This window comes from Drosophila mauritiana, chromosome 3L (genome assembly GCF_004382145.1).
Source record: "Drosophila mauritiana strain mau12 chromosome 3L, ASM438214v1, whole genome shotgun sequence".
NCBI classification, from domain to species: domain Eukaryota; kingdom Metazoa; phylum Arthropoda; class Insecta; order Diptera; family Drosophilidae; genus Drosophila; species Drosophila mauritiana.
The window spans coordinates 18817372-18842672 of record NC_046669.1 but is presented as its reverse complement, the minus strand read 5'-3'; the positions used below and the strand labels follow the sequence as shown (position 1 = coordinate 18842672).

General features: G+C 40.2%; 1 protein-coding gene across 5 annotated transcripts in view; it reads left to right on the top strand.

The window, feature by feature from the left end:
• The first annotated feature begins 2612 nt into the window (after positions 1-2612).
• The window catches only part of LOC117139584 (heparan sulfate 2-O-sulfotransferase pipe-like), a 39259-nt gene continuing 16570 nt past the window's right edge, over positions 2613-25301 (top strand). For 3 of the 5 annotated variants that reach the window (XM_033301998.1, XM_033301995.1, XM_033301997.1), the window contains exons 1-2: positions 2613-2883; positions 21648-21817. In XM_033301998.1, coding sequence (XP_033157889.1) covers positions 2795-2883; positions 21648-21817 — 259 coding nt within the window. In that variant the 5' untranslated portion in view covers positions 2613-2794. The remainder of the gene's footprint in view (positions 2884-21647; positions 21818-25301) is intronic. The other 2 variants (XM_033301999.1, XM_033301996.1) reach the window with 2 other exon arrangements.

Sequence of the window (25301 nt, the reverse complement as noted above, 5' to 3'; positions counted from 1 at the left end):
GGGGTGTTTAGTGGGTGGGTGGAATGCCAACTGTTCCGTTTAACGCTCGGGGGAAAACCGTTGGCCAAACTAAGGCGAACTCAAATCGTGTCCAAATAGCTGGCAGTCAAGTAGGCCACAGATTTTGATTGCCCGCATCCGGGCAGCAATCGGTGGACATCCTCGAAAATTCGGAACATCGAACGAGATGCTGTTAAAGCCAAGCCAAGCCGGCAGCTTCAGGCGTGTGTTCTCACCGGTCGGAACTCGGATTGGCCGTGGGATCGGGTTGTGGCTATGGGCTTTCCATGTCCCCCGCCTCGCCCTCGCTGAGCCCGCATAAAACATAAGCCACCGGCCTGGTGCTCGTGTGGTGTGTGCTCTATATCCCACAGATTCCGCCTCCTCCCTCGGATTCCCCAGTTCTCTGACTCCCCGTGCTTATGACCGGCAGCTCTGTTTCTGGCCCTGGCAACTCTGGCCCGTGGACTTGGCCAAAATGGCTTTGATGGGCGTGGGCGACAAAAGGACCGGAAATCGCTAACGAGGCGTGGTAAAGGAGTTTTTGCTGTAAGTTTGATATCAAGGTAAATATTTAAAACATAAAATACCAAAGCATAATCAAATTTAATGGAGGGATCTACCTTCAATGTATTTTATTATTATTACTGCTTATGAAACTAATCACTACCATGTTTATTGCTTTCATTTATTATTAACACATTTAAATATTTGGCTATTAAAGTTAATACTTGTGCAGTTCTTTTTATGACGTTGTCAATAATTTACATCTAATACTTATATCTAATTCAAAAATTCAGTCTAGATTAATACAAATTGTTGAAATTATTTGCTATATTGTACGCACTTACATTTAATATATACATATAAATTAATTTAGAATTTGCGTAACTAATTATATTTCGAATTTATATTTTATATCTACCAAATACGATTTTAAATTCCTTTAATATATTTAAACGGATGTATTAAACATGCCAACCAATTACCATGGACAACCTCGCTGCATAAAATACACTGGCGAGTATTGGCCAAATATAATATATACGCACACCTGCCACAAACTCACACAATCAGCTATTTGTGTTTGCACCTAGGGCCAATTGCAATGTTGTTTACAATCGAGTTGGCCAGCTCAGCGCAATCGGCACAGCCACAAAGGGACAGTTGGCAGCAAAGAAGATATAGCCAACTTACTGTGAGCGACCACAATTGGACAGCTGATAAACTTAACCCGAAAACCGACAGCCTAACAACTCGGCTTTCGAGTTTCGAAATAGGAGAAAGAGTCTGATCATTCAGATAGCTCAATTATCTCCCTCGATTTGGACAGTCATCAATGCAATAGGCAGCAACTTTGCAGCTTTTTAGCTACTCACTTTCTTGGTACTAAATGCTGAAATACCTTTAATTATTACCAGATAAACACAAGACATGTGCCGCCAACGCATTTCGTTTTAATTTTACTTTTATGTTTTGCTGTTTTTATGTTGAGGCTGGCGTTTTTCCATTTTTTGCCATTGTTATCGAGAAATTTACACGAATTTTCAACTTGTTGCTGAAATAAAAAAAGTTTAATAAGACTAAACAATCAGTTTTTTGTCGGTCCTAAAAATGTGGACCTATGCAGATAGTTGTGGGTAAACGCTTAAAGTCGAGAGCCGTCTGACGCCAGTTAGTGGACAAGTCAGTTACAGTGAGAGTGAAAAGTTATGGTACCTGAAAAAAGGGTAATTTAAAGCAATATATGATAACACACACTTAAATAAGAGAGTAAGGGTATAAATAAGTTGAAATATATTATAAATTTTTTTAAATAAAAAATGTAATGCTATAATGTTCTAATTTAATCTGAAAATAGATTTCTTTGAGCCACTGTGCCATAAGAGTCAACAGTTGAATAAGGGTCAATGAGCTTAGCTTTGTGGACAGCAAGTGCGGAGATCGCTGAATCCAGCTCTTGTAGAAACTATAGATTTGAGTTTGGCAAAAATTAAGCTTAGATCCCGAAGTTGGCTAACGAACGAGGCGAGAAGACGGACATCGAGAAGAATCGCTTATTTATGTACGAATGGCCAAAACTAATCGATGGAAATTACAAAAGCGGGAAGGTCAACTTTTCGACTGTCCATTGGGGGGGGATGGGTTCAAAGGTAAACCTGTTTCTAATTCTCATTCTCCCTTCCTCTAAGAAATAGAAAAAACTAAAGTTCTTCTTTTTGCCAACGTGGTTTGGATCACACGCAATATGTTCTATTCAACCGAACAAATTACCATTGAGGTTGGAAAACCAACTGATCCAATAGAGGATATTGAAACAAGTGCCCAAAATTAGATTCCTTGCGCGGAGAATAAAGACACTACGCTGTTTGGACGACCTAAATAAATATGTCTAAGTAGATTAATGTCAGATGGTGGGGTAATAATAAAAATGTTGCCACAGACAAATGGGCTACAGTCACGTCCCCACGAAATCAGTCAGCCCGCGAACAAAGAGCGATCGAAAGAGCGAGTAAACAGAGCCAAAGAGAGTCGAAGAAAATGGTAAAAGCAAACAGTGGTAAGCCGCCGCTGCCAACGTCTTAAAGTTGGCCAAAAAGGCGGCCAAGTGCCCTCAGGAACATTCAGTCAAGCCGCGATCGCCGAGCTCTACGGACGTCTATATCTCTAAGTCTTCGAGTCGTGAATCGGAATTAAAGTGAACTCAAGTGCCGACCGGAAAATTCTTTCGGCCAAGAAAGGTCTGCGAGAACTAAGATCTCAAGCGATTGTGTTTTTGTGTAATTGACATTGGATGTCTCTGAACGCCGAACGATCGTACAAAATGAAACTGCGCGATGTGGAAAACGCCTTCAAATACCGGCGCATACCGTATCCCAAGCGGTAAGTGAGATCTCCACACGAGAAAAAGGCGGCGGAGAAAAGATTTCTTTCACTCGAGAACGCTGTTCGTTTCACAGGGGAAATGCAATTGAGTTCCAGTTTCAGTTTAATTGAAAACCGGTCATAATTGCCATTGAATGGCCAGGGAATCGAAATCGAGTTGGTAGATCGAAGATTGCGTTCGCCGCAGCGCAAAAGATTAAAAATACTCTGCTCTCGATTCTCCATAAAAAGCGCTTAACTTTCCGTTTTTCGCAGCTGGCTAAAAGTGATAGCGTTTCAGGGTCGTTGCATTTGATAAATACAATTAAATAAAAACTCCAATTGCTGGCCAGCGCAGTTCAAACATTCTTGACGGACTTTAAGTAGTGCCAGCCAGTAAATTAATTGCAGCTACACTAGACGAAATGGACTTGTAGATCTTAAGTTTAATATGGATCTCAACGATTTAGATGTGTATATGTAGATCAACGAGCTTTAAGATAATATAAATAGCTCAAAGCAATATATTTAATATATAATATTTATTATATTATATCTTCCAACTATTTATAGCAGTCTGACAATTATTAACTTTATAATGTTTGAGTACAAACATTATTGTTTGAAATTAATTGAGTACTTTCAATTCAACTATTTTGAACGCAAACAAAATTATTACGAATGCTGAATGAGCTTACAAATATTGTATAATAGAAAATATTTTCAAAAATTTTTAAATACAAAAAACGGCCTATTATTTATCCTAAAATCATTTAAAATGTTTCGATCAATACGATAAAAAATACTTCTAAAATATTTTCTAATATTTTCAAGACTTATTAAAAGCAAGTATTTAAGCGTTGTAAACAATGTACATCTACACTTAATTTTAAATGTTTCAAAAACTTCGCTCTGTGCACTTGCGGCTGACGTTTTTTTCAATCTCTGCTCCAGTTAAAAGCTACAATCTTGTTTCTATTTTTTATTGCGTTTTTCATTTTCAATTCTTCTCATAATTCATTTGGTGTAGCACCTCGGGCCGGCAGATGAAGAGGAGGAAAACCACAAAAGCCGAGCTCACTTCAACTATTTCAAGTAGCCAAAAGAGCCGTGTCTTACCACCATCCATCCTACCACTGCATTGTGTGGGCCTGCATTTTTCGGTGTTTGTTCTGGCCTTTTACAGAACCCAACTCGGCTCAGTTCGGGCCAAGTCAGCTCAGATAAAAGCTAAGAGCCCCCGACTTGACTGCCCGCTCATTAGTCGATGGTTGATGGTCGACGGCCGGCGGTTTCTGCGGCCGCCCATAACAATTTTGGCTATTACCATAAAAGGTGTTTAGGCCACAGAACTGAGCCACTGCGTCCGCTATTGTGCAAGATTCGCTCGTTTTTCCGTTTGTATGGCCAAATTTGTTGCAACGAGTGCGTCGAGATGTAAACTAATGATATACCGACCGACTACACATGTTATGGGCTAATTGGCTTTTGGGAAACTATTTCTTTACGTTTTTGTTGACTTTTTAAAAGGGTGTGAGAATTTGCTTTTCATTAAGGCAAAACGTGGCGAAGTCATGGCTCACAGCTAATACTTGTGAATACTTGTGGCTTTAGCTCAAGCTAATGGCAAATTGGATCAACAACATACATTTATATATTATTTTATTTAAATATTTTCCCACTTATTAAGTTCCTGCAAGATATCAAAGTCAAATAACTCCTTTTTTTCATATTAAGCCCTCGTTAATTTTCGCGAAGCCCATTTGCCGTTTATTTGCAGAACAAATGATTACATTAAATGTATGAATTACTGGCATTAATTAAACACATGGCTTAAATGTAGATATGTGTGATACTTTCTGTGATTACCGCTGGCTGAAGCATAAATTTCACGCTCATTTTGACAATTTCATGCAGCTGCAAACTCTCAGTCAATCAGTTGGCCACTCAGTCAGTCTGCCAATCAATCAGGTAAACATTTATTTTTTATCCATTTCCGATGGCCAGGCGACTTAGTGAGACGAGTAATCTTGCCATTTGCACAACAAAATAGTGCAAATATTTGAATATGTATATGATTTATCGCAACAGATACGAATTGTCCTGCAGAGAAACATACAAACATAAATTCGCAGCCATATTGCTGCGTACACTTGCGTCGTTATTTGCACAATTCTTTTGTACGCTCTCAAATTGATATTAATTAATGAAATTAATTGGTTTTGCTTAAATAACTCGCCGACAGATGTTTGGCAGCTTCATTATCCGGACACGCGATAAATGGGCATACGTAGAAAATGAGTTCGTTGCACCCAGTTGAGAAAAATCAGTCAGAATCGGAATCGATTCGAATCGATTTGAAAAGTCAATGACAATTATACGCTCACTGAGTGGAATGAAGTGCAGTTATGCAATAATTTCTTCCGAATTAGCATAAATTACGTTTCTGATTTGCTTTCCATTTGGATTAGGGCTTACCTAATACAAAACTCACTCTTATTTTCACTGCAAGCCGAAGCGTGACAGAAATTATTTAGAACGCCCCCAAAAGCGGCTACAAAGTGCGGAGAAAGAGGGCGAAGACTCAAGCCGAGCTCGAAAAGACTGTAGCTGGCTCTTCGCTGCCGAGTCTACAAGTCTTTCTTCTGTGCGCCTTTCTCAGCAATTCTTCTCTTTCTTACCAGTTTCTTTCTTTCTCTGGGCGCCACGACATGCAGTCACTCTTTGGTAATTATATTCAGTGATGTGATTTGTTTTTCTTTTCTTCATTTTCTTTCGAGTTTTGCATGCCGTTTTGTTTTATTTTGCCTGTCTTTCTGCAGTGGAAATGATGCATATTGGGAATTTTACACGCTGCCGGTGGCCCGCGGGAAAGTTAATTATTGCTGTCCGTTTGCGGCGGGTGGCAAATTAAAAAATAATTATTAACAAAAACATATATATGTGCTAAATTTTATGTTTTTGACCTGCAATTAAAGTTTTTTTTTCACACACTAAAAAACAACCGAATTTATAGCTGTAGGGTTAAATACGCGACTTTCTCTCCCTCTCTTTTTACATATTTTTTATGGTTTACAAATATTTAGGAAAATATTATTAAAAAAGAGTGAAACAAGTAAGTTGGGCTTTACGAGTTTATTTTCCGCTTACACAATTTTGTTTACACTATTAGGATTTTCAACAGCCAAACAAAAATGTATATTAAATTAAATTCAATTATTTTATATAAAAAATCATTTTCTAAATTATTAGCTGTGCCAAAAATACACTTAGCTCTTTAATATGCTATGTTTACCTTTCCAATTATATTTTCAAATAGTTTAAACAGAAACCAAAGTTTACACAATAACAAGAGCATACTTTGGGTGCTTTTAAGCCCGTATTTTACACAATTTTCCTAAAACTTCACACCTAACCCGCATGATCAGGTGAAACTGTAGGCCCTCTGCCCACATATGACTCCCTTTTTCACTGATAATTTCGCACGCAACTTTTGGCAAGTGAAAGCCCACAAAATATTCACATGTTTTGTAAACATTATAGCAATTTATGACCGCAGCCGTTTAGCACCTTTCAAAAGAGATGACCGGCAATTTTACTGGGCCAATTTCGGAGAGCAACAAACGCCCACCGGTAGTCACTAACTATGTGGCTGTTATTAGTTGGCCATAAAAACAAAAACTTCGGTTATGGCTGTGTGGACATCAAAAACAACGCCCTCTCCCACGAAAGAGTTTTTCTACATTATGTAAAAAACGGTCGAATGCTGGGCGCAGAGAGTGGCAAATACAAAATGCTAAAAAAATTCGCATTATTTTTAGCATAGTTTATGTATTACAGAGGCTCTTCAAGAAAGCCAAAGCCAAAGCTGATTAACACAATCATGTGAAAAAAGTGCAACACTTTTCGGCTAAAAATAAAACAAGTGCAGAGAAATACCCAGACGCAGCAGACAAGTTGAAAATTATGTGTATAGCTTTCACTTGATTTACAAATATGGGCTGCGGGACAAGGGGGCGTGGCCAGCAATGCGTAACAGCCAAGTGATGATGACAATGATGAATTTTTCTTTTCGTCTTCTGACGGACTTCAAGTTTCAAGTTTGCCAGGTGTAAATTGGTGGGCCAAAAGGTGGAGTTGAACGAAAGGTGGAGTTAGTTTGGAGGTGGATCTAGTTCAAAGTCATTGAGCATGGCGTTTAAAATGAAAAAGTCATGGGAGTAATCAAGGTAAAGGCTAGTCAAACTTATCATAGGGCTAAGTTGAGGGACTAGGTTGTATTATTATTTTTTCAAGGGTATACAATAGCTAATACGACCCAGCTGGCGCATCTTTTCAGTTTCGGACAAATGTTCATCAACTAATTACCCTTTCACCGCGCTGATAAAAACAATGAAGAAAACTCATTAATAGCACTACAGCCAACATGGTCCCCTAATTTATTTAGGCACTTCCTTGGCCGAAAAGACTTTCATAAAAATTATCTTTATGCAATGCATAAAATGTTTGAAAAAGCACATAAACCTCCTTTCAATTTGTGTTTTTCCCCAAACATATAAAGATGTTGTTACTCGTACTTTCTCATAAAATTTGATTGTTTTTGATCAAATATGCATGCAAAATGCTATAAATAAGAAACCAGGCTAAATGTGAATAAAAAGCAAAATGTGTGTGTTTATATTTTGCGACCGTATCCGTGCGTTTTATTATTTTTTTTTTCTTTTTTAAGTTTGCCAAATGCAGACGAGGAAAAAATTGAATTTAATTTATCTGCCGCTTCTTCACTCTCACACAGCGAAAGTGAGTTAACGCTTAGCTTCAGATCCGAACTTGGTAAATACCTCGAGTATGTAAATCACCTTTTACAGCCGGCGAACTGCGAAGATTTATGGGCAGCAGCTACTTGGGCGAGCAGAATATTTAACGGTGGGACATGTCTGGGATCCCAAGAGGTAGATCTCCAGGTGGGCGGTGCTCTTCGTAGCCACCAGGTGAAAGCATTGAACTCCAATTAGCGGGCGCACTTATGATTCTTTTCACTTTTCCGTCAGTCAAGCGTTCAGAGAACTTTCGGTGTGAATTGGAATAAAATAACTAGTTGGTTATATCTAGTATAACTTAGAATACAGGTGAGCAAAAAGTTAAAATATTTTTTTTAACTTGTGTGTGCCTCTCCCTTGCACTTGAGAAGTCGAACAGACTCGCCAGAAAAGGCCATTCCGTCAAAGCTCAAGAAACTGGAGGAAAAACTGCAATAAACCAGTTTGATAGTTGGCAAATATTGGCCAAGACCGAAACAAATGCACTTTCAAATGCTGGCAAAGTCGAGTAGTCGCAACAAAAAGGCGAAGGCAACGCCTGGCCAGAAAACTAAGTGAGTCTACAAGATTCGCGAGCATATAAAGAGTGCAGTCTAGAAACCGACCCCCGACAATGGACCAGGCCAAAATTGAAATTGAAATTGTAACAAAATGCTCACGACAAATATGCGGTTTTTGTCTGCCCCGACTTACAAGTTTTTCCCCATTTTCCGCCTTCCTCGCCCGCTTTATATGTGCAACCATACCGCCTGTCTTTTGACTGTGCCACTCCAAAGCGAAAAGCTGCATCATGACGTAATGACCACATGAAACAGCCCGGCCAACTCATGTGCCTCCACTGGCTTTTAGGCTAAACCGAACCGAACCGAACTGAACCGAACCGAACCGCAAACGGAAAATCGGTCCACGGCTCGAGGAGGATCTATAATTAAATATTTTTTTAATTGCGCTCTCTGCGGTCTTATAATTGCCTGGGGGATTGGGATTGGCCTAGGTTAGACAAGTAAGTGTGGAAAACAGTAAAATCTTGACTGCCTTTTCTCGAAGTGGTTATTCCAGCTTTAAACGGCCATTGGGATCGGGAAAGATTAGGGTTATTATGTCCCACAGATAATTGAGGTTTACGATGCTTAAGCCACTGGAAAAACTGATGGGCAGCTAAATGTGATATTGCAAAGGTGCCAGATTGAGGATCCCGATTGGGAATAATGGTATGCTAAGTGCAGTCATATACTAGTTAGTTAGTTGCTACAAAGGCTGCAAATAAAATGGTTATGGCCACTTTTCAAAATTTCAATTAAAGTAACCAAATAGTAAATAACATATATGGGACTATAAATATTTTAAGTACGTTTAAACACTCATTTTATTTACATATATTTACCGACTACCCACCGATCGGCCTAACTTTTGTTAATGAAAGCAATCCTTACAAATTGTTTGATAGCTTACAATCGCAAAAATAATGCCATTGGCTTTATGGATCATTAAAGCCCTGATTTGATTGCACGAGTTGCCGGTCGACGAAAGAGTTAACGAATTGAAATTGCTACGTAAAGAAAGCTAAATTGATCCCTAATGAATGTCGGACGGATGTAGTAACCTGCCACCAAACACCCCCAATAAGCGTGGCAATCCAGTGTTGCCCCACTCCCGCGCCCCCGCATGTGGCAGCTGTTACTCGGAACTCAGTGCTCGATGCTCGATGGTCGGTGAAAGGAGGTTGGAGCATCAAAATTGATTTTAATGATGCCTTCGTTTCGGATCGCTTATCGGACATGTACCGAACATCATGTTCCAAAATCATAAATCTTGCTATCATTTCGTTTTGTTGCCGCCACCTGAAAGGGAGTGAGCTGGGGTGGTTTTGGCCAACAATTTTTCATTTCTCTGGCCAAGACATGCATGTATGTATGTCTGGAGGAGTATTTGGATTTGGGTGAGCAATGAGTGACGAAAGATGCCCTGTCGAGGTCACCAGCTGTGCGTGTACTTTCCAACGCCACAGTTTTGGAGTGCCGAAGCACTGTTTTCATATTAGGTGGGGCCTTCCTCATGTGGCAGGTGCAGCAGGTGCTGCTCGCCTGCCTTTCACTAAACAAAAGCCGAAGATGCCAGCTGAGTTTAGTTTAGCGCTGGCTCAGCTCACATCTTTTGTTTGCTTTGTCCGTCTGCATTTCTATGATAATGCCAGAGCTTAGTTTAATCCCTCCCGGACGTCGAGCATACTTTTAATTAGCCGGGCCCCGAGAAGCTCAGATTAATGTTCAACGGGATTTTCTATTCGAAACCAATAGCAAATAGTAGTTATGAAGAGGTATTGCACACCAGCAACTGAGTTGCTTAAAAATTAAAAGAAAAATCAAATGGCACACTTAAAAAGACGTGAGCCCAAACACATATTTTGAAGTGACTCCCTGAAATGCAGGCAAATAAATAAATGTCAAGCTGGATTAATTGAGTTTCCTGTTCCGGCTGATTATAGCACTTAAACTAAACTAGGAGCTAAATGTCTCAGAACTATTTGCTGGATAAATCAACCGCTCGAAATGGCCAACATCCTTTCTCGCTTCCAATGACTTCCAATTAACATAAATGCAATGGCAAACATACGACAGACAAATACCTGCGAGGGAAATTGAATTGCTTAATTAATTTCCACACTCGCTCTTCCTTGTGCGAAAACAAGAGAACGCCTCCGACAGGCAAATAAAAAGTTCCAGATAAAATTTAATTTTAATGCAGCTTAGTCTTAGTGCACCCAAAGATGTCCCCCAGGATGCATATCCATTTTTTCCGCCTTTCGTTCCTTCGCTCTGCGACTTTTACGAGTGGAGCGAGTTTTTCCTTCGGTCGCCGGTTAAACAAGTTGCAGCGGCGCTGGCGACCTACTTTTGGCATCGCCTCTGGCTAAAACTGTTACTCGAATCCAGACTGCGGCTATGGACGGGAAAAAGTCGGAGATCTTTGCTGGGCGGTGGCGAAAAGACAGCGAACAGCGAAAACAGCTGCCAAACAAGGAAAAATGTCGCCAAAGTTAATTTCAGATTCTTTTTTATTCAAATTGTCTTTTTCCAATGCTGCACGTTGTTGTCTCAGCAAAACTTGTTTAAGACAGAAAAGGGAATTTGGCCTAAAGAGATTGATTTAGACCGTAGGGTTTGTGTCACAAACCAAGATGACTGATATTTTTTCCAGTGCATTTCGTCTGCTCTGTGGCGCCACTTTCTTTGGCGTCCAGTTGACTGGTTGACACCAATTTGAATGGCAAGTTTCTGTCAGGCGGCGCGCTCTTTTTACATCACAAATGAGCAGAAAATCGGATCGGGTTCGCCATGTGAAAGTCAAGGAGTGATACAAATACTTAATACCTAAGCGCCCTCCCACCTTTTCAGGTGGGTCCATCTAAAGAGCGGGTTTTGGTTAACGCAAATTGGCGAATGTGGCCAATGGGGATTGTGCAGCGGAGAAAGGATACTCCCCTTACGTCTTCGCCATCGGCAGAGAAAATTCAAGGGGCTCCAATTCAACCACCTTGGGGCTAGTTTTAGTGCCATAATGGATTTAATTGGTGTAGGTTCGGAGTTGCAATAGGTGTACTAGGATCCCTTGGAAATATCCATATCCTTTTCCATTTCACTTAATAAAAATGGTTAAACATTGGTACTTCAATATATTCAACGGTTTCGGCGTTGAAACTTTGTCTCTATTATTTCAGATTAATAAGAAAAAATCATCTGCATCAGTGCAACGCTTTCATGAGTTTTCCGCCCCCCATCCCCAATCGTCATCTCAATTTTCCATATCAGCCAACCTGAGCTCAAGGCTCTTTGCCTAGTCTTTGGAAAATTATCTGTAAACTCTCTTTGTCAATATCAGTTTCCTCGCCGCAAGTCGTTTCAGGTAAAATAATGACAATGCAAATGCTTATCGTGGCCAGGGTAGCTCGGAAAAGCCAGCTCCAGTTTCCAACGCGCTACACAATACATATTTCACCCCACTCCCTAATTTCACTTTGGAGTCCAGGCAGGCGTTAAATGAGAAGCGTTTGACAACTGGGGAGGCGCCACCTTATCCCTACTGCGCCTCCAGTCGGATGCAGTTGTTGCTCGGTCGGCCAGAGATCAGGAATTAGTGAGCCAAGTTGTTTGGCCCGATACCGCCCTCATGTGCTCATTCCATGCACTGAGAGAAAATTCGAGGGATATATTTAAATATGGGGAATATATTCATGTTAGGAAAATTGTCAAATAAACATTAAATATTATTTTCTTAAGACTGTGCAAATCATGCATTTTCTTTGTGGCAACTGATGGCATCATTTTCGTGTGTACGCCTTGCCCCTCCCCTTTTCCCGCACTGCCCACAAACACACACACACACACACGTACACAGAGAGAGCAGCCAAAAATTAATTGCAATGCCGCAAATGACAGCGTCAAGTAGTAAAAGTAAGCACCCACGGAGGCGCAGACTTCAGATGTAGATGGCGTTGGAGGCCAAGGAGCAGGAGACTCCGAGTCCTGAAATCGGGCTGCCTCTGCTGGAGGCGAACGTTGCAGGTGGGCGGGGGGCGTTGGGCGTGTCACGTGCGCCGGTTGCAACAAGGACGAGCTCGTTAAAGGAAGCGACAACGATGGAGACAACAGCAACAAATGCCGCCGAGTTGTTCGCCTCTGTTGTCGAGTGCGTAAATTTTGGTTGTTGCTGGTGTTGTCGTAACAAAATGTTATTAACATTCGGTGCAAGTCACGGTGGGAAACGGACGGAAGGGGAAAGAGGGCTTAAAGCTGTCAACGTCTTACTTGCCGCCTTTTGCTGGTTTCCGCTTTTTGGTCAAAATATTCTGTTGGCAAATATAAGGAGAACTACTAGAGCAGCATTTAAAAATAGTTAGTCCTGGTGAAATTGCTTTAATAGTATATAAGTATAGCTTGCTTTCATATATATACCAATTCCGCAATGATATCAATTAACAATAAATCTTCCCTTGTATCACTATTTAACCACTTTAATTCGTTTAGCTGAATAAGCCACAGAAAGTTTTCATTATCATTAGGATGGCTCCTCAAGCCTAGCCGCCTCCAAAATCCGCCGCTCTCATTGCTCCATTATGGCATTAAATATTAATCTTCGCGGCGAAATCGGTTACCATAACAGCTAATTGTTTACAATTTGACCCACAAACGCAATTTGGCACACTGCTCGTCAAGGGACTTTCATACTCCAGCAAACCGCCAGATTTACGGCCATGATATGAAATTCGTTAATTGTCAACACATCTCTTCTACCTCGACTCCATGGCCAAATACGAATTCTAGCCCGGCAGTAAAACAAATGACAACTGGAGTGTGTTAATGGACGTAGTCAACATGTTGCCAGCGACATTTGTTGCATGCCACACTTGCATGAGCAGCAACACCTTCAAATGATAAAAGGGTGGAATTGATTCATAAAAGCCACAAAAAAAACATATGAAGCATATAATAATAAGTAAGAATAATAATAATTAGAAACAGCAATCGGAAGGAAGAAATCTCTCCTTTCTATGTCAAAATATTTTTTATTGTTAAATATATTGTTAAATGTTCAACATATATACTTCTGAATAATGTATACACATTATATGGCACTAACTCACCGCGTAAAAATTTTAGCAGACCTTAATGAATTTCCAGTTCCATTTGTGCCACAAGTTTCCCACTACTCCACCCACAGATGTGTTGTGTACTTAGGACTTTTATGTGTGTACTAGGCGAAATTTAGGGGCAACTCGGGGGGGGGGGCAGATACTTGAAAAGCCCGCACGTAGGTTTTACAACTTAATTACAAGCCGCGTTAATCTAAGCCAAATGAAGCTTCACCTCACTTGTTCACTTTTCATTTGACATGCGGGAATGGAAAAGGAAATTTAAATGGGAGCACAACGAGCAAAATGGAACGAAATGGCTGGAATGGCATTTTAATTGGATGCTTTAAAAAGAGCTGTGCAAGCTAAAAACTTCAGAAATCGCAACAATGGTCCAAAAAGGTGCTTGTTTGAACATAATTTACGGAATCTACAAAAGTAGTTATAATAAGGAAGTTAAATATTAATGATAACCTATCCTTTGATAACTCTAAACAGTTAAATTGGGAAGAACCTAGCAACAACTAGGAACTACAACAATGAAGTGCCTTTATGCATTTGAAAAACTAAAAAATGTTTAATAAAACGTTGGGCAAATATTACTCCAGCTCAAAGTCTACAAACAGCTGTCACTTTTGTGAGTTACTTTCCATTCAATTTTTGCCAGCACGTTTTTTTTTTTCATTTTTTTCGAAGACAAAAGAGCAAATTGTCTTACCACCGATAATCATGAGGGCGATAATGATGATGTTGCTGGCCAAGATTGACACTTTTATTCAACGACCATGACTGTGACTCTGACTTTTAGCCGCAGCTCCATTCGCACAGATACATCCATCCATCTGGCTATCTAACTACAGACGAACTAAGCTAATATGAATTTTCTAAAAATTATATAAAAAGTTGTAAATTTTGTAGCGATAATACATCCATTTAGTAATTAGATAGTTGAAGAAATGAAAGACTGAAAAATGCCAAAGATGTTAAGCAAATATGTGTGCAATCTATTGATGCTGTACTGTACCTATCTGTATCTATTTGTATCGGGTTAAGCAAAAACAATTTGTCGCTGGGCGGCGGGGGGAGTGACAGATTTGCAGCGGAGCGTTGCAGTTGCACGTTCCTTGAAAACGCTGCACAATTCGCAATTGAAAGTTGAGTTGTATTTGTGCTTTTTGCGTCTATTACTCAGCAACCGCAGTTAGCCATTTGATCGAAAAGAAGACCCATTCCCAGCACAGAATCCAGTGTCCGGTTGGGATTTTATTTTACTTTTTACTTTTTAGCCAGCTTTCTTTTATGGGATCACGTTCTATTTGAAACGTGAATTATTCGCAACAAGCCCAGCTGATGGATGGAAGTAAGTCATGAGATAGAGAAAGGGGAGAAAGGTGGGCGGTGGAGTGGGAGTGGCAGAACTGGGTGGGGGGATAATGCCCCACTACGCGCATTCAACTCCATTTTTTTAAGTGCGTGTTAAGCGCCACTTTGTGCCACACGGTATGGGATTTACGATATTCGATACAGGCGTGAAATGCCTTCGGAATATTTTCTTTTCCAACCAGCATATCTGCAGTAATCGTTTTGGTTTTTGATTGTTATTTTGCGGCTATTGAACGCTCCGGCTGGCAAAGTCATTAACTCTTATTTGTTGTATTATATTTAACTTGAGCGTGCCGAAGCAGATTAAAATAATTTCGGGCAAGTCGTCGCCTTCGGCTTGATTGTATGTGGATTTCGAGGCTGTACTCATTAAACTCGAAAGCTAATGACTCCCTAGCATGGAAAATGGTGAAAATAGCAGCTGGGCTGGCCATTATCCCGAATTAGAATATAAACATGTTTAAAAGGCTATAATTACAATTAATTAGCTAATAAAACTATTTAATTTATTTATTCTCATTAAATTAATAAGCAAGCATTTTAAATACGTTATAAGTAAAATTAATTATCAGTTCAAACCATTTATCGAACGGATTTTAATTTAATGAGAATAATTTATGGCGAACTTAGTCGACTATGATGCTCCACATTTTTGTGGCAATAATTTAGTTTTTGTAGCACAAGACCAAAGCGCCAAAACGCTTGCCCCATTCAAAGCCACTACCGAAATTCCATTAAAGTCCAGGCAAATTTGTTAGACCATCTCACCCTGTTTAAACATTGTCTAAAAGCAATTGTGTTGACCCAACTTTTTTCAGTGCCGTTCGCTTGTTTACTTAAAATTTATCACAATTACTTTACCACATAAAACGCAGTGAAAAACGAGGAAAACTGATTTTTTTTCGTTTTTTGATGAGTTTTTAAATGCTGACAGAGTCTTGTTATTAGAGTAAACAAACCACAGAAAAATAACGCAATAAAAGAGCAGCGCCGAATGCAAAGCGAAAAAACGAAGAATAATGGTAAAATGTAGTTCAAAAATGGCATAACATTTGTGAAATTAAAATAAACACAGTTCCAATCTGTGGACGATTGTTGCTGCTTGTGTTTTGCGGCTTCAATTAAATCATATGCCAAGCATTGCTGACTTTTCAGACAGCTGGAAATTGTTGCTATTTCCACGACTATACCTACTTATACAATACAATATCAGCCGCCCCCGAGACTCCGACTCCGACTCTTTTTCCACCCGAAATTGGGAGGCTACGTGCAAAAACAAAACCCAAAAGACTGAAAAGAAAAACAATTGCATAAAAAATTCACATGACTCGGATCGCGGCGCTCGTCTCTTTCGAGATTATACAACTTTCTAATCAAAATATTATTTTATTATTATTACTCATTGCGCGTTTTTGTGTATTTTCGAACCTTGCTTTACTTCACTTTTCGTGGCGTCACTAAATTCAATTGCTCAATTGGCCCAATCGGCCGAGACTGACGTTTTTATCTCAATTTTCTACGGTCACATTTTGGAAACAGAGAGCTTCCGGTACGCACTTTTCATCTGAGATTTGCCACGAACTATTACTGCTCGATGTGGGTCAGTTTTGGCCCCATCTACTGCCAAGTAAAACCGAAAATCATCGACAGGGGCACGTAGAACGTTTTAATTACAATTGGCCTAGTTTCGCTTTGAGCCGAGATTTCGGCCCGTTCTCTTGCCGCTTTTGCTGATGTCTATCTATATGCTGGCCCATGTCATAGAACTAGCTATCAGATTAGAGTTAATAGTTTTATTGGGAGTGGGCCAGGCGACTGCCGCCTGTGGACCAAGCCCCAAGGGAAATGTGATTACTCGTAAATGTGACCTGAGAGGTCTTGGCATCGCACAACGGCTGGTAGATCTTAAAGCTAGGAAATTTCCATTAAACTTCTGTAAAACTGCCCAAATATGAAACTTCCATCTCTTTGACTATGCAACGTTCCAAATAAAAACATAGTACATTTCCTCTCGATGATTAAATCCCGAGAAACTGCCTTCAATGACCCCGAATATGCCCACTGTCTGGGGATAAGGCCTAACGGAACCCCCAGCTTTAGAGATTGAACCCTGACCCCTCGACCTCATTGCACCTCTCTATGCGCTTCTCACACACTTTTCCTACGGGCTTACACAACCCACAGCGGAAGGCCTCATTAACTGACCTCAGTTGACAATTTTAATGGGCCTTTGAGCCGGACCCACGAAAATTGCCTAATGAAGTGCTCATGGATTGCGAATGCCAGATGCCAGCCAAAAGTCAAGCGAAAGGTTCCAAAAAAATAAATGCGCGGTCTGAAAGTTTGTTGAACTTTTGTTACGCCAAAAAGCCGAAAGCGCGAATAAAATTCAATTTCTTTGCATACTAAATCAGGCAAATCATGGTCTGACCCGGGGGCAAACTAGTTATAAAAAGATCTGCCGGCTCGGGTTTGGGTTATGTCATGGTGCCGCCGAAATGCTAATGCCCAACAATGAATAGTTCTTGGGTCCAGAACATCCAAAGGTGTTCTTCGATCCAATGATTTCATATTTCCAGCACTCGCGTTCTTTCAACTTGTTTGGCCACTTCTAATCGCAATGCCGCTGGCTTGGGGGCAAATCTGGGTTCAAACACCTTTCGAAAACTTGCCTATTGCGTGTATTGATTGGAGTGTGCGGCTTCCAAGCGCGATTCGGTTGTTTCATCTGCGCAGATCCCCCCATCGAATATCGGACCCATTGCGAAAGAAATCTTCATGTCTCAAACAATTTGTTGCGCCTGCTCTGCAAGTAAACCGAGTTGGAGCTGCGTCAACTGGGGTTGCTTCACTGTACATACATATATCACTGAAGCATAGTTTGAGTGGTTTGCTGGTGGTGCAAAGTCCGCAATCCGCATCCTCAATCATACACATACGTTCAATCACATCAAATAGATGAGAACAGTTATCTATTAAGTACAATCTAAATAATGTCAGGTTTGCTAAGGTACTTGGTATTTTTTCGTACTGTTCGACTTAACCAAGCTCCACTGTAGTTTTTCATCGAACCCCCCATTTTGCAATCTTCATTTCTAATGCCTTGGAAACTGGCTGCAATTTGGTCGGTCGCTTGCCGTTTTACAGTTTGATTAGGTGGAAAATTTGCCATCGTTTAATTAAATTATGTTTGCAGTTGGTAGATGGTAGTTGCTGCCTAGGCTTACGTGTATGGGCAGTCGAATGACAATGAGCGGAAATGGCGAGCAATTTGCATGCAACGGCAGCTGACTTATTCCATTTCGAAGCCCGATGCCCCAACCCCCTTCCTCCAAAGTGAAAGGTGCGGTCTGTTGGCCAACAAATGCTGACGGATAAACGGAAAGCATCTTGGCCAATGAACTCAGCGTTCTATGGCAACTTCTTGGTGATTCTGCAATTTCTCCGCTCCGAGATGGGAATTGAATTCGTTGAAAAATTGCTGGATATGCATGAACCGTAGGAATAATCGTACCCATAGTCATGGCTGTTAGATGCAGAACATGCCGAAAGGCATATCATAACTACCTGAGCACAAAAACAGTTAGCCTTTGTTTATACTCGTAGATCTACCATTTAAGGAGCTGACTTGTAAGTTATAAACCATTCAAACTATTCAAAAATACCCCATATAAATAGCTTAAATTTCGGCCTGGCAAACGACAGCTTTAGCTTACGAATATCTATAACTCTTCGTCCCATTTCACTCATTACCAACATGCACGCACATATTTCAATCATCTTCATGAAGTTGTAGCCAACTGTGCCACTGTGGAAATCGAGCTCGAAGCTATTACTCTTGGAGCCACATCCCCCGCTTGCCACGCCCACTCCGCCACCGACCACACCGAAGCAAGGGAAATAGAACTCGCATCGCATACATATAGTATACTATAGTACCATGTTGAAAGTCCCAAAAAAAAAAGCGCTAACGAACCAAGTGTGGCCGAGGTCCCGGGTTCTGGGTCCCTAATGGCCTGCACATGTGCTACGTGGCAGCAAACGAACTGCAGTTGGACCAACCGATATCTACAGAGGCCCCCAACTCGCAAGTCCCCAGAACTTTCCCTACAGAATCGTCCAAAGAAATCGACGCAGTCACGTAAAATTATTTTAATAATCACATAACTTTCGGCATTTACACGACGCCGTTCCAATGGGAGTAGCCAACAAAATGTCAATAAATTCCAGCCTTTTTGTTGGGGCTGGCCAAAAAATATATATTATATAATTACGAGCAAGATTATAGGAGCTGCTACTACAGCTATTAATATTATACCATGTTATGATCATGCAAAATCAAAGCATTAAAACAAAAAGCAAATGATTTTCCATATAAGAATATCTTAGTTTTGTTTGTTAGTTCTTAAGCTCTAAGAAATACTTTCATTCTGACCGCAAGTGTGTGTGAGTAACAAAGTTGGGATATGCTGAGGTAAAAGTACAAGTTTTGGGGGCCAGAGCGCTTAAGTGGGATTTGCGTGGCACTGTAGTGTCAACTTTATCATAACAATAAGTTGGGAAAAAAACGGTGCCATGAATGGCCAGCCGGAACATTCGCCTGCACATAAGCCGCAAACTTTTGGCGGGCACTGTGGGCTAATGAAATGAAGCCTCCCCAAAAAAAAACGCTCATATACTGAGCAACTTGAGCTGATTTCACACAGCAGGTGAGCGTCTAAGCTTTTCCTTCTGGCCAGCCCCCTGGATACAGTTTCGACTATCAATTGCATCTGTCTATCCTGCAGATACATTTCACTGAAGTCTGACCTGGGATTTTACCGGCGTTCCCCGATTTCCCCTTCTTTTGACATTCTGCCCAGCTGAGCAGCTCCAGTGCAGTCGTTCGAAATAAATTACTCTGTGCACCTGATGACAAACTAAACAAGATCCCTCAAACTAGACTAAGGAGCTAAAGGGGGATAGCTGGGGGTCATTCTAGATTTTTATTGGGTATTTCGTGCTTGTCACAAACTTTGGAACTCCTAAGGAAGATTATAAACCAATAAATGGTATACAATAATAAGCATAGCATTAAGAAATCTTGATATCTAATATTTAAATAAGCATTTTTATAGAAATGTTGATTTGTGCTTGAATATATTATAGACCACTAAACTTGGAGTGTATTTTAGCTTTCGGTTTTAGCCCAATTTTTTGCCCGTTTCTTTCTCCAGCTTGTCTCCCTTCTATGGCCGCATTTATTGTCATTATTATTTTGATACCGTTTTTTAAGTTTCCTCGTGTTTGTCTGCCCAGTTTTCGTGCTATCTGCCCGTAGATTTATGCCAACAAAAGCCAACAATAAAAAATACATACACTCTGTTTTTTTGCTTTTAATTTGGTTTTTTTTTTCCTGCCTGTCTGTCCAGTGGAGCCACGGACAGCTGCATTAAAAAGTTGCCAAAGAAAATTGTTTGCATTGCAATTTTTGCCTCGTTTTATTTTCCAACTCTCTTTAGCAGGTTCGTTGTTTTCTTTCTATTTCTTTCTGCTGTGTTTTGTTATCAACGCTGGGCAGAGCAAAAATATCAAAACAAAATGAAAATACACCCAACTTGGCTATATAGTTTTTGTGTGTGCTCCACTACCGACTGGCCAGGACCCACAAAAGGTTGTCCGGTCTGTTGCAACTCGGCTAAGTCCTTCCAACTAGGTCATTGTTGTCCGCCCTGGCTTACCGACTCAAGCAAAAGTAATGCCAAATCTGAACGCTGCGAATTCAATTTGGTATGAAAATATATGCATAGAAGGAAAACAATTGAAAGTCGTTTGAACTGGCGTTTGAGCTCAAGCAAAATAATTCCACAAAAAGCGAAGACACCTCCTGGAACTTCATTCCTATTCGAACAAAATCCTCGTCCTGGGGAGCAAAATATCCTGAGAGGACTTAAGTTAAAGTAGAAGATCAGAAAAAGATACATTACTCTTATTTTCCACTTTATAAAGCTCACATATATTTTTATCGGGCATATTTAAATAATTTTTAGAAGCATTCATTGATTTCCATTGATGGTTTTGAATCAGTCGATTAGGAGAGTTGATCATGGATATGAAAGCTTTGCAGCAATTGTTTTTTAGTTGTTAATGGCGCTAAAAAAATGTAATAAAGATAAGAGTAAACATTTTTACATTTCAAGTTATTACTACTTGGCTTAAAAAAAAAACATTTTTTATCGATAATCATAGGCATACTTTTAAAACGTGTTCAAAGCTAATGATTCAAAATGCTCTCTTAATAATTTTTGAGAACCATTTAATATTTAATTGGTATTTATATATTTCCCAACTATTTATTTAAATGAAAAATACATTAAAATACTGTTTTCGATTGTAAGGTTAATTTTTTCCAATAAGTTGATCCTTTTAATGGTCGACTTAAATACCTCAATCGCTGAACTGTACCGCACACCTGTCAGGTATTCCTTGGAGCAACACCCCACAACTCAGTCCCAGTTGTTTGATAATTTCTTTTATAATTTTTGCAATTTCTCCCCCATCCACTGCCAGTGCATTTCTTGTGTCCCTTCGCCGATTTTTGCTTTGTTGTTTCGTTTCATTCCGTTCCGGCTTTTCAGAACTTAATTAAATGTTGTCACAGCGCACACTTTGTAGTCCCGCTGCCTGGACCTTTGCCCCTATGCCACCTTTCTCTGCCGCCGATTCTTGCAAGTCCTGCGAATCCTGGGTATCCTGGGGAATCCTGTGGAGCGTGGGCAGCACGGAGAGCCCGGAGCTGGCTGTTTGTGACAGCAATTCGAAGTGTAAATGAAATAATAGCTGCTAAAAACCAATTTGGCGTAAATTATAAAAGCTTAATGGCTATTATAAATGGCGAACAGACGCCATACTCCTTTGTTCCCGCTTTGGCTAACCTTTGACTGACAATTAATTTGCTTGTTCTCTTGCAGTTCCGTCGAGCTGATCGCCCTGCTGGCTATTTCGTGCACCTTCTTCCTGTTCATGCACACCAACAAACTGAACAGTCGCCTCAAGGAGATGGAGGTGAAGCTGCAGCCATCCGAGTTTTCGGCCCTCGGTCTAACGGGCAACCACATCAGCGGACACGATGCGGGCGGCAGTAAGTCACTATTCCCCCAGTTTCAGATACAGATACCCACTTCCCCCAGCCACCACTATCTCACGTGCATATCTAACGCACCGCACTACACCTCATCTCATCTCATCTTGACTCATCTTATCTCATCTCATCCATCTTCCATCGCGGAACAATGGACACAAGGCCAGGTTGTGGGCTAGAAGTTGCGCTCCATTGCATTCGCGTTGCGTTGCCTATCGGAACAGGGCATCAGATTTGGACAGGAAGCTTTGTGCGAGAAGTGATAAAAACGGTGGATGGAATACAGGGTACGATTGGTGGATATTAGCGGAGTGCTTTTGGAAATGTGCATACTCAAAGATATGGTATTAGATAGAATAATATCTACTACTGTCATTTAGACGACATAATTGGTTACTACTTTTAATAAGAGATATATTATCTTTGAGCACATAATACATGCTTGCTTAGAACCCCTTTCTTATAGACTATGTGTTACCAGAATGGCCTAATCCACCCTTCCAATCTACATAGTACCCCATTCGATTGCCAGTTACGCCCAATTGATTTTTAATTACCACATTGACCCAAGCCTCAGGCCATGGAAAAGGTATAAAAATAACAGATTCCGCGGGGCTAAGACCTTTGTTAATATTTTGCGTTGGCGGTTGCCATAAATTAGTGGATCGTTTTAGTTCAAATTAGAGCTCGTGAATTAATTATGTTCTATTTTCCAAATGTAGCGCAAAGAGTAAATACAAATATGTGAGAATTTACACATTTGGCACTAATAAACTGGCCATTTAAAACAACACAGCAAATGTTCGATGCATACATATACATATATTTCTGTTTCTACAAATATGTGCTATGCACATTTTAATTACAATGTGCATGGGTTTGTTTATGTTGCATATATTTGTAAATGGGGAGTCCTTTTTTGCCCATACTTTAGTGCATTAATAAATTATTTAGGAGCGACAGGTTCGCTGGGGAAAAGGTTAGAGGCATTATCAGCGTGACTGGGAATTTAACCTTTTGACTAGCGTTAAGCTCGTTTTTGTTTTTGTGGCCGAGATAAATAATGAAACATATTGATTGTAATATTATTAATTCAATTAGTAAACAAAGATAATGTGAAAAGGAAATCGAGGATTAATTGCCATGAAATACCTAATTACGCTAGTCTGTTTGTGCTTTGTACCTATGTACGTGTATATATGAGATAATAAAAATAATAGAGTATAAATCAATAATTTATAATATTTATATGTATGCTAAGTTTCCCCTTGCTTACTTTGCGCTTCTTTCTGAGTGTTAAGCATTTCCAAACAAATGGAAATCGAAATGCTCCCATTGAGATCTCATTACCATCAGCCACAAAAGCCATCACTTGACACCTTTTTGCTCCACAACAATGTTTGCCAAACATACTCCGAATTCCAAAAGGAAACCGCACTTGAGTGCATAGGCAATAAAATATGAAACTGGCTGCAATGAAATGAAAATAAGTGTTTGTGGGGGGCACCCACTTGAGATTCTGCCACTCCATATATCCATATAGCCACAAATTAGGCCGCTGCAACCTACTAATAATGCTGTCATTAGGCAACCGCGGAACAATATAAAATCGAATCAAGCTCCCTGGAAATGCAAAACCCTAATTTCCATGCCGGAAGTTTGGCGGGCGCTCGGTCCGTGCAATTGCACTTGCAAATTAGGCAAAGTTGCCCCAAAATCGCGGCTCCAACGGCAGCTGTGCCAAGTGATCTCCACTCGGTTGCTGGATTTTCGCGGTGAAAACGCGAGTTGAAGGGGCCGAGGAGCAGAAAACAGAAGACTTCACGCCTAACTGCGGTGATTGCCAAACAACAACAGCAGTCAGCTGACGGCAGCACTGGGGAAATGAGAAAGCCCTTCTGCGACACCGAAATCTGAATACCCTGAAAAACCAGCGATTTTTTAGCTGCTTACTTTCTGCTAGCACCAGCGAGTTTGTAAAATTTTAGAGCACTATTTCTAAAAACCTTCATTTAGTACTTATTATAAGCAAGATATTTATTTCAAGAACCAGATATAATAACAGATAATTATTTCCTTTTTTATATATATATGAATAATTTTTGTGAACTGAAAATATCTATTAATTGCTTAGCTAATACTAAAATACCCTCTTCGAGTGAATTTGTAGCTAAAATTCCGCAGGCCAAGTCGATTTTCCACTGTGCCGTGAGTGATGATGATGATGATGGTGATGTGCAAGAGGATAAAGTCGGGCCAGATGCTCCACGGACCATCCGGAGTGCACTTGTGGGTTGTGTTTGCGGCACAGCTGGTGGCATCTTCATTGTTGCCGCTGTTGCATTTGCGTCTGCGCACGCGTCAATTGCCGACAGTTACAAATTGTCCCCGGTTAGCCCCTCTCAGAAAAACAAAAACCCGGCTAATGGTAAAAATAAAAAAGTGCAGCAAATAGCTGAGAAAAAAGAAAAGAAAATATTTTCGAAAATCATGGACAAGTGTGCAGCACCTTGTGACGCTGATGGAGTTTTTTCTCTGGGCTAAAAACAAAACGAAATAAACAGTGTGAAGTGCTGGAAAAAAGGTTTACCTTCCAGTGCGCCACAGTGCTCATCCATTCATAAATATTTCATTTAATTGACTCACACGACTTGGGGTCGAGTACGATATAAAGATACGAATATGACGACGTACTCAACATGCTCGTTTAAGCCATCATGATGATGATGACACCGTTTGTTGCCGTCGGCAGCTGTCGATTTTTTCTGTCTGCCCGGCGTTTTGTACTTATTTTTATACGTACATATTTATTTGGCTGGCAACATTGAACTTGACTTAACTTAATTAACGGTGCCGAACGATGCAAGCCATGTTGTCTGGCGGCTTGTTAATTCGTGGTCTAACGCGCAAATGGAAATGAGCAGCGGAAAATCGAAAGATTCTTGCGGATTTTAGAAAAGTGAGTAGGTTAGGCGTCTGGTGATTTATTGGAGAAATTTACCAATTTTCAAAAACAGTAATTAAGCAACCATGTTAATGTATTATAAACAGGCAGCGCATTGCCTGTTTTAGGTCACTTTTATTATTAGTAGTATATTATTATATCTATTTAAATGATTAAGCTCATTTTAACATGCAATCAATTTACAAGACAACATTTCTTAAAGCCAGTAGATTAATTATTGTACGTGAAGGAACCACACTCATTTCGATGTTTTAGGAACTTTATATATAGTACTGAGAATGATGAATATGGCCAGTATGTCTTGACATCCAACAATTTTTCAAAATCTATTATTTTCCCTTCTCCCAACAAATCTGTCGGATCTCTGTATTTAATCAACCGTCTTTAGAACCTTTCGGCACTCTACCTGTCACAACCCATTGTCTCGGTAGTAAGAAACCAACGCAACAATTGTTTGCACCTTCAACTGGCACGCTAACAACAATCTTGGCAAAAATGTGCAATGCCAACTTTGCCCCT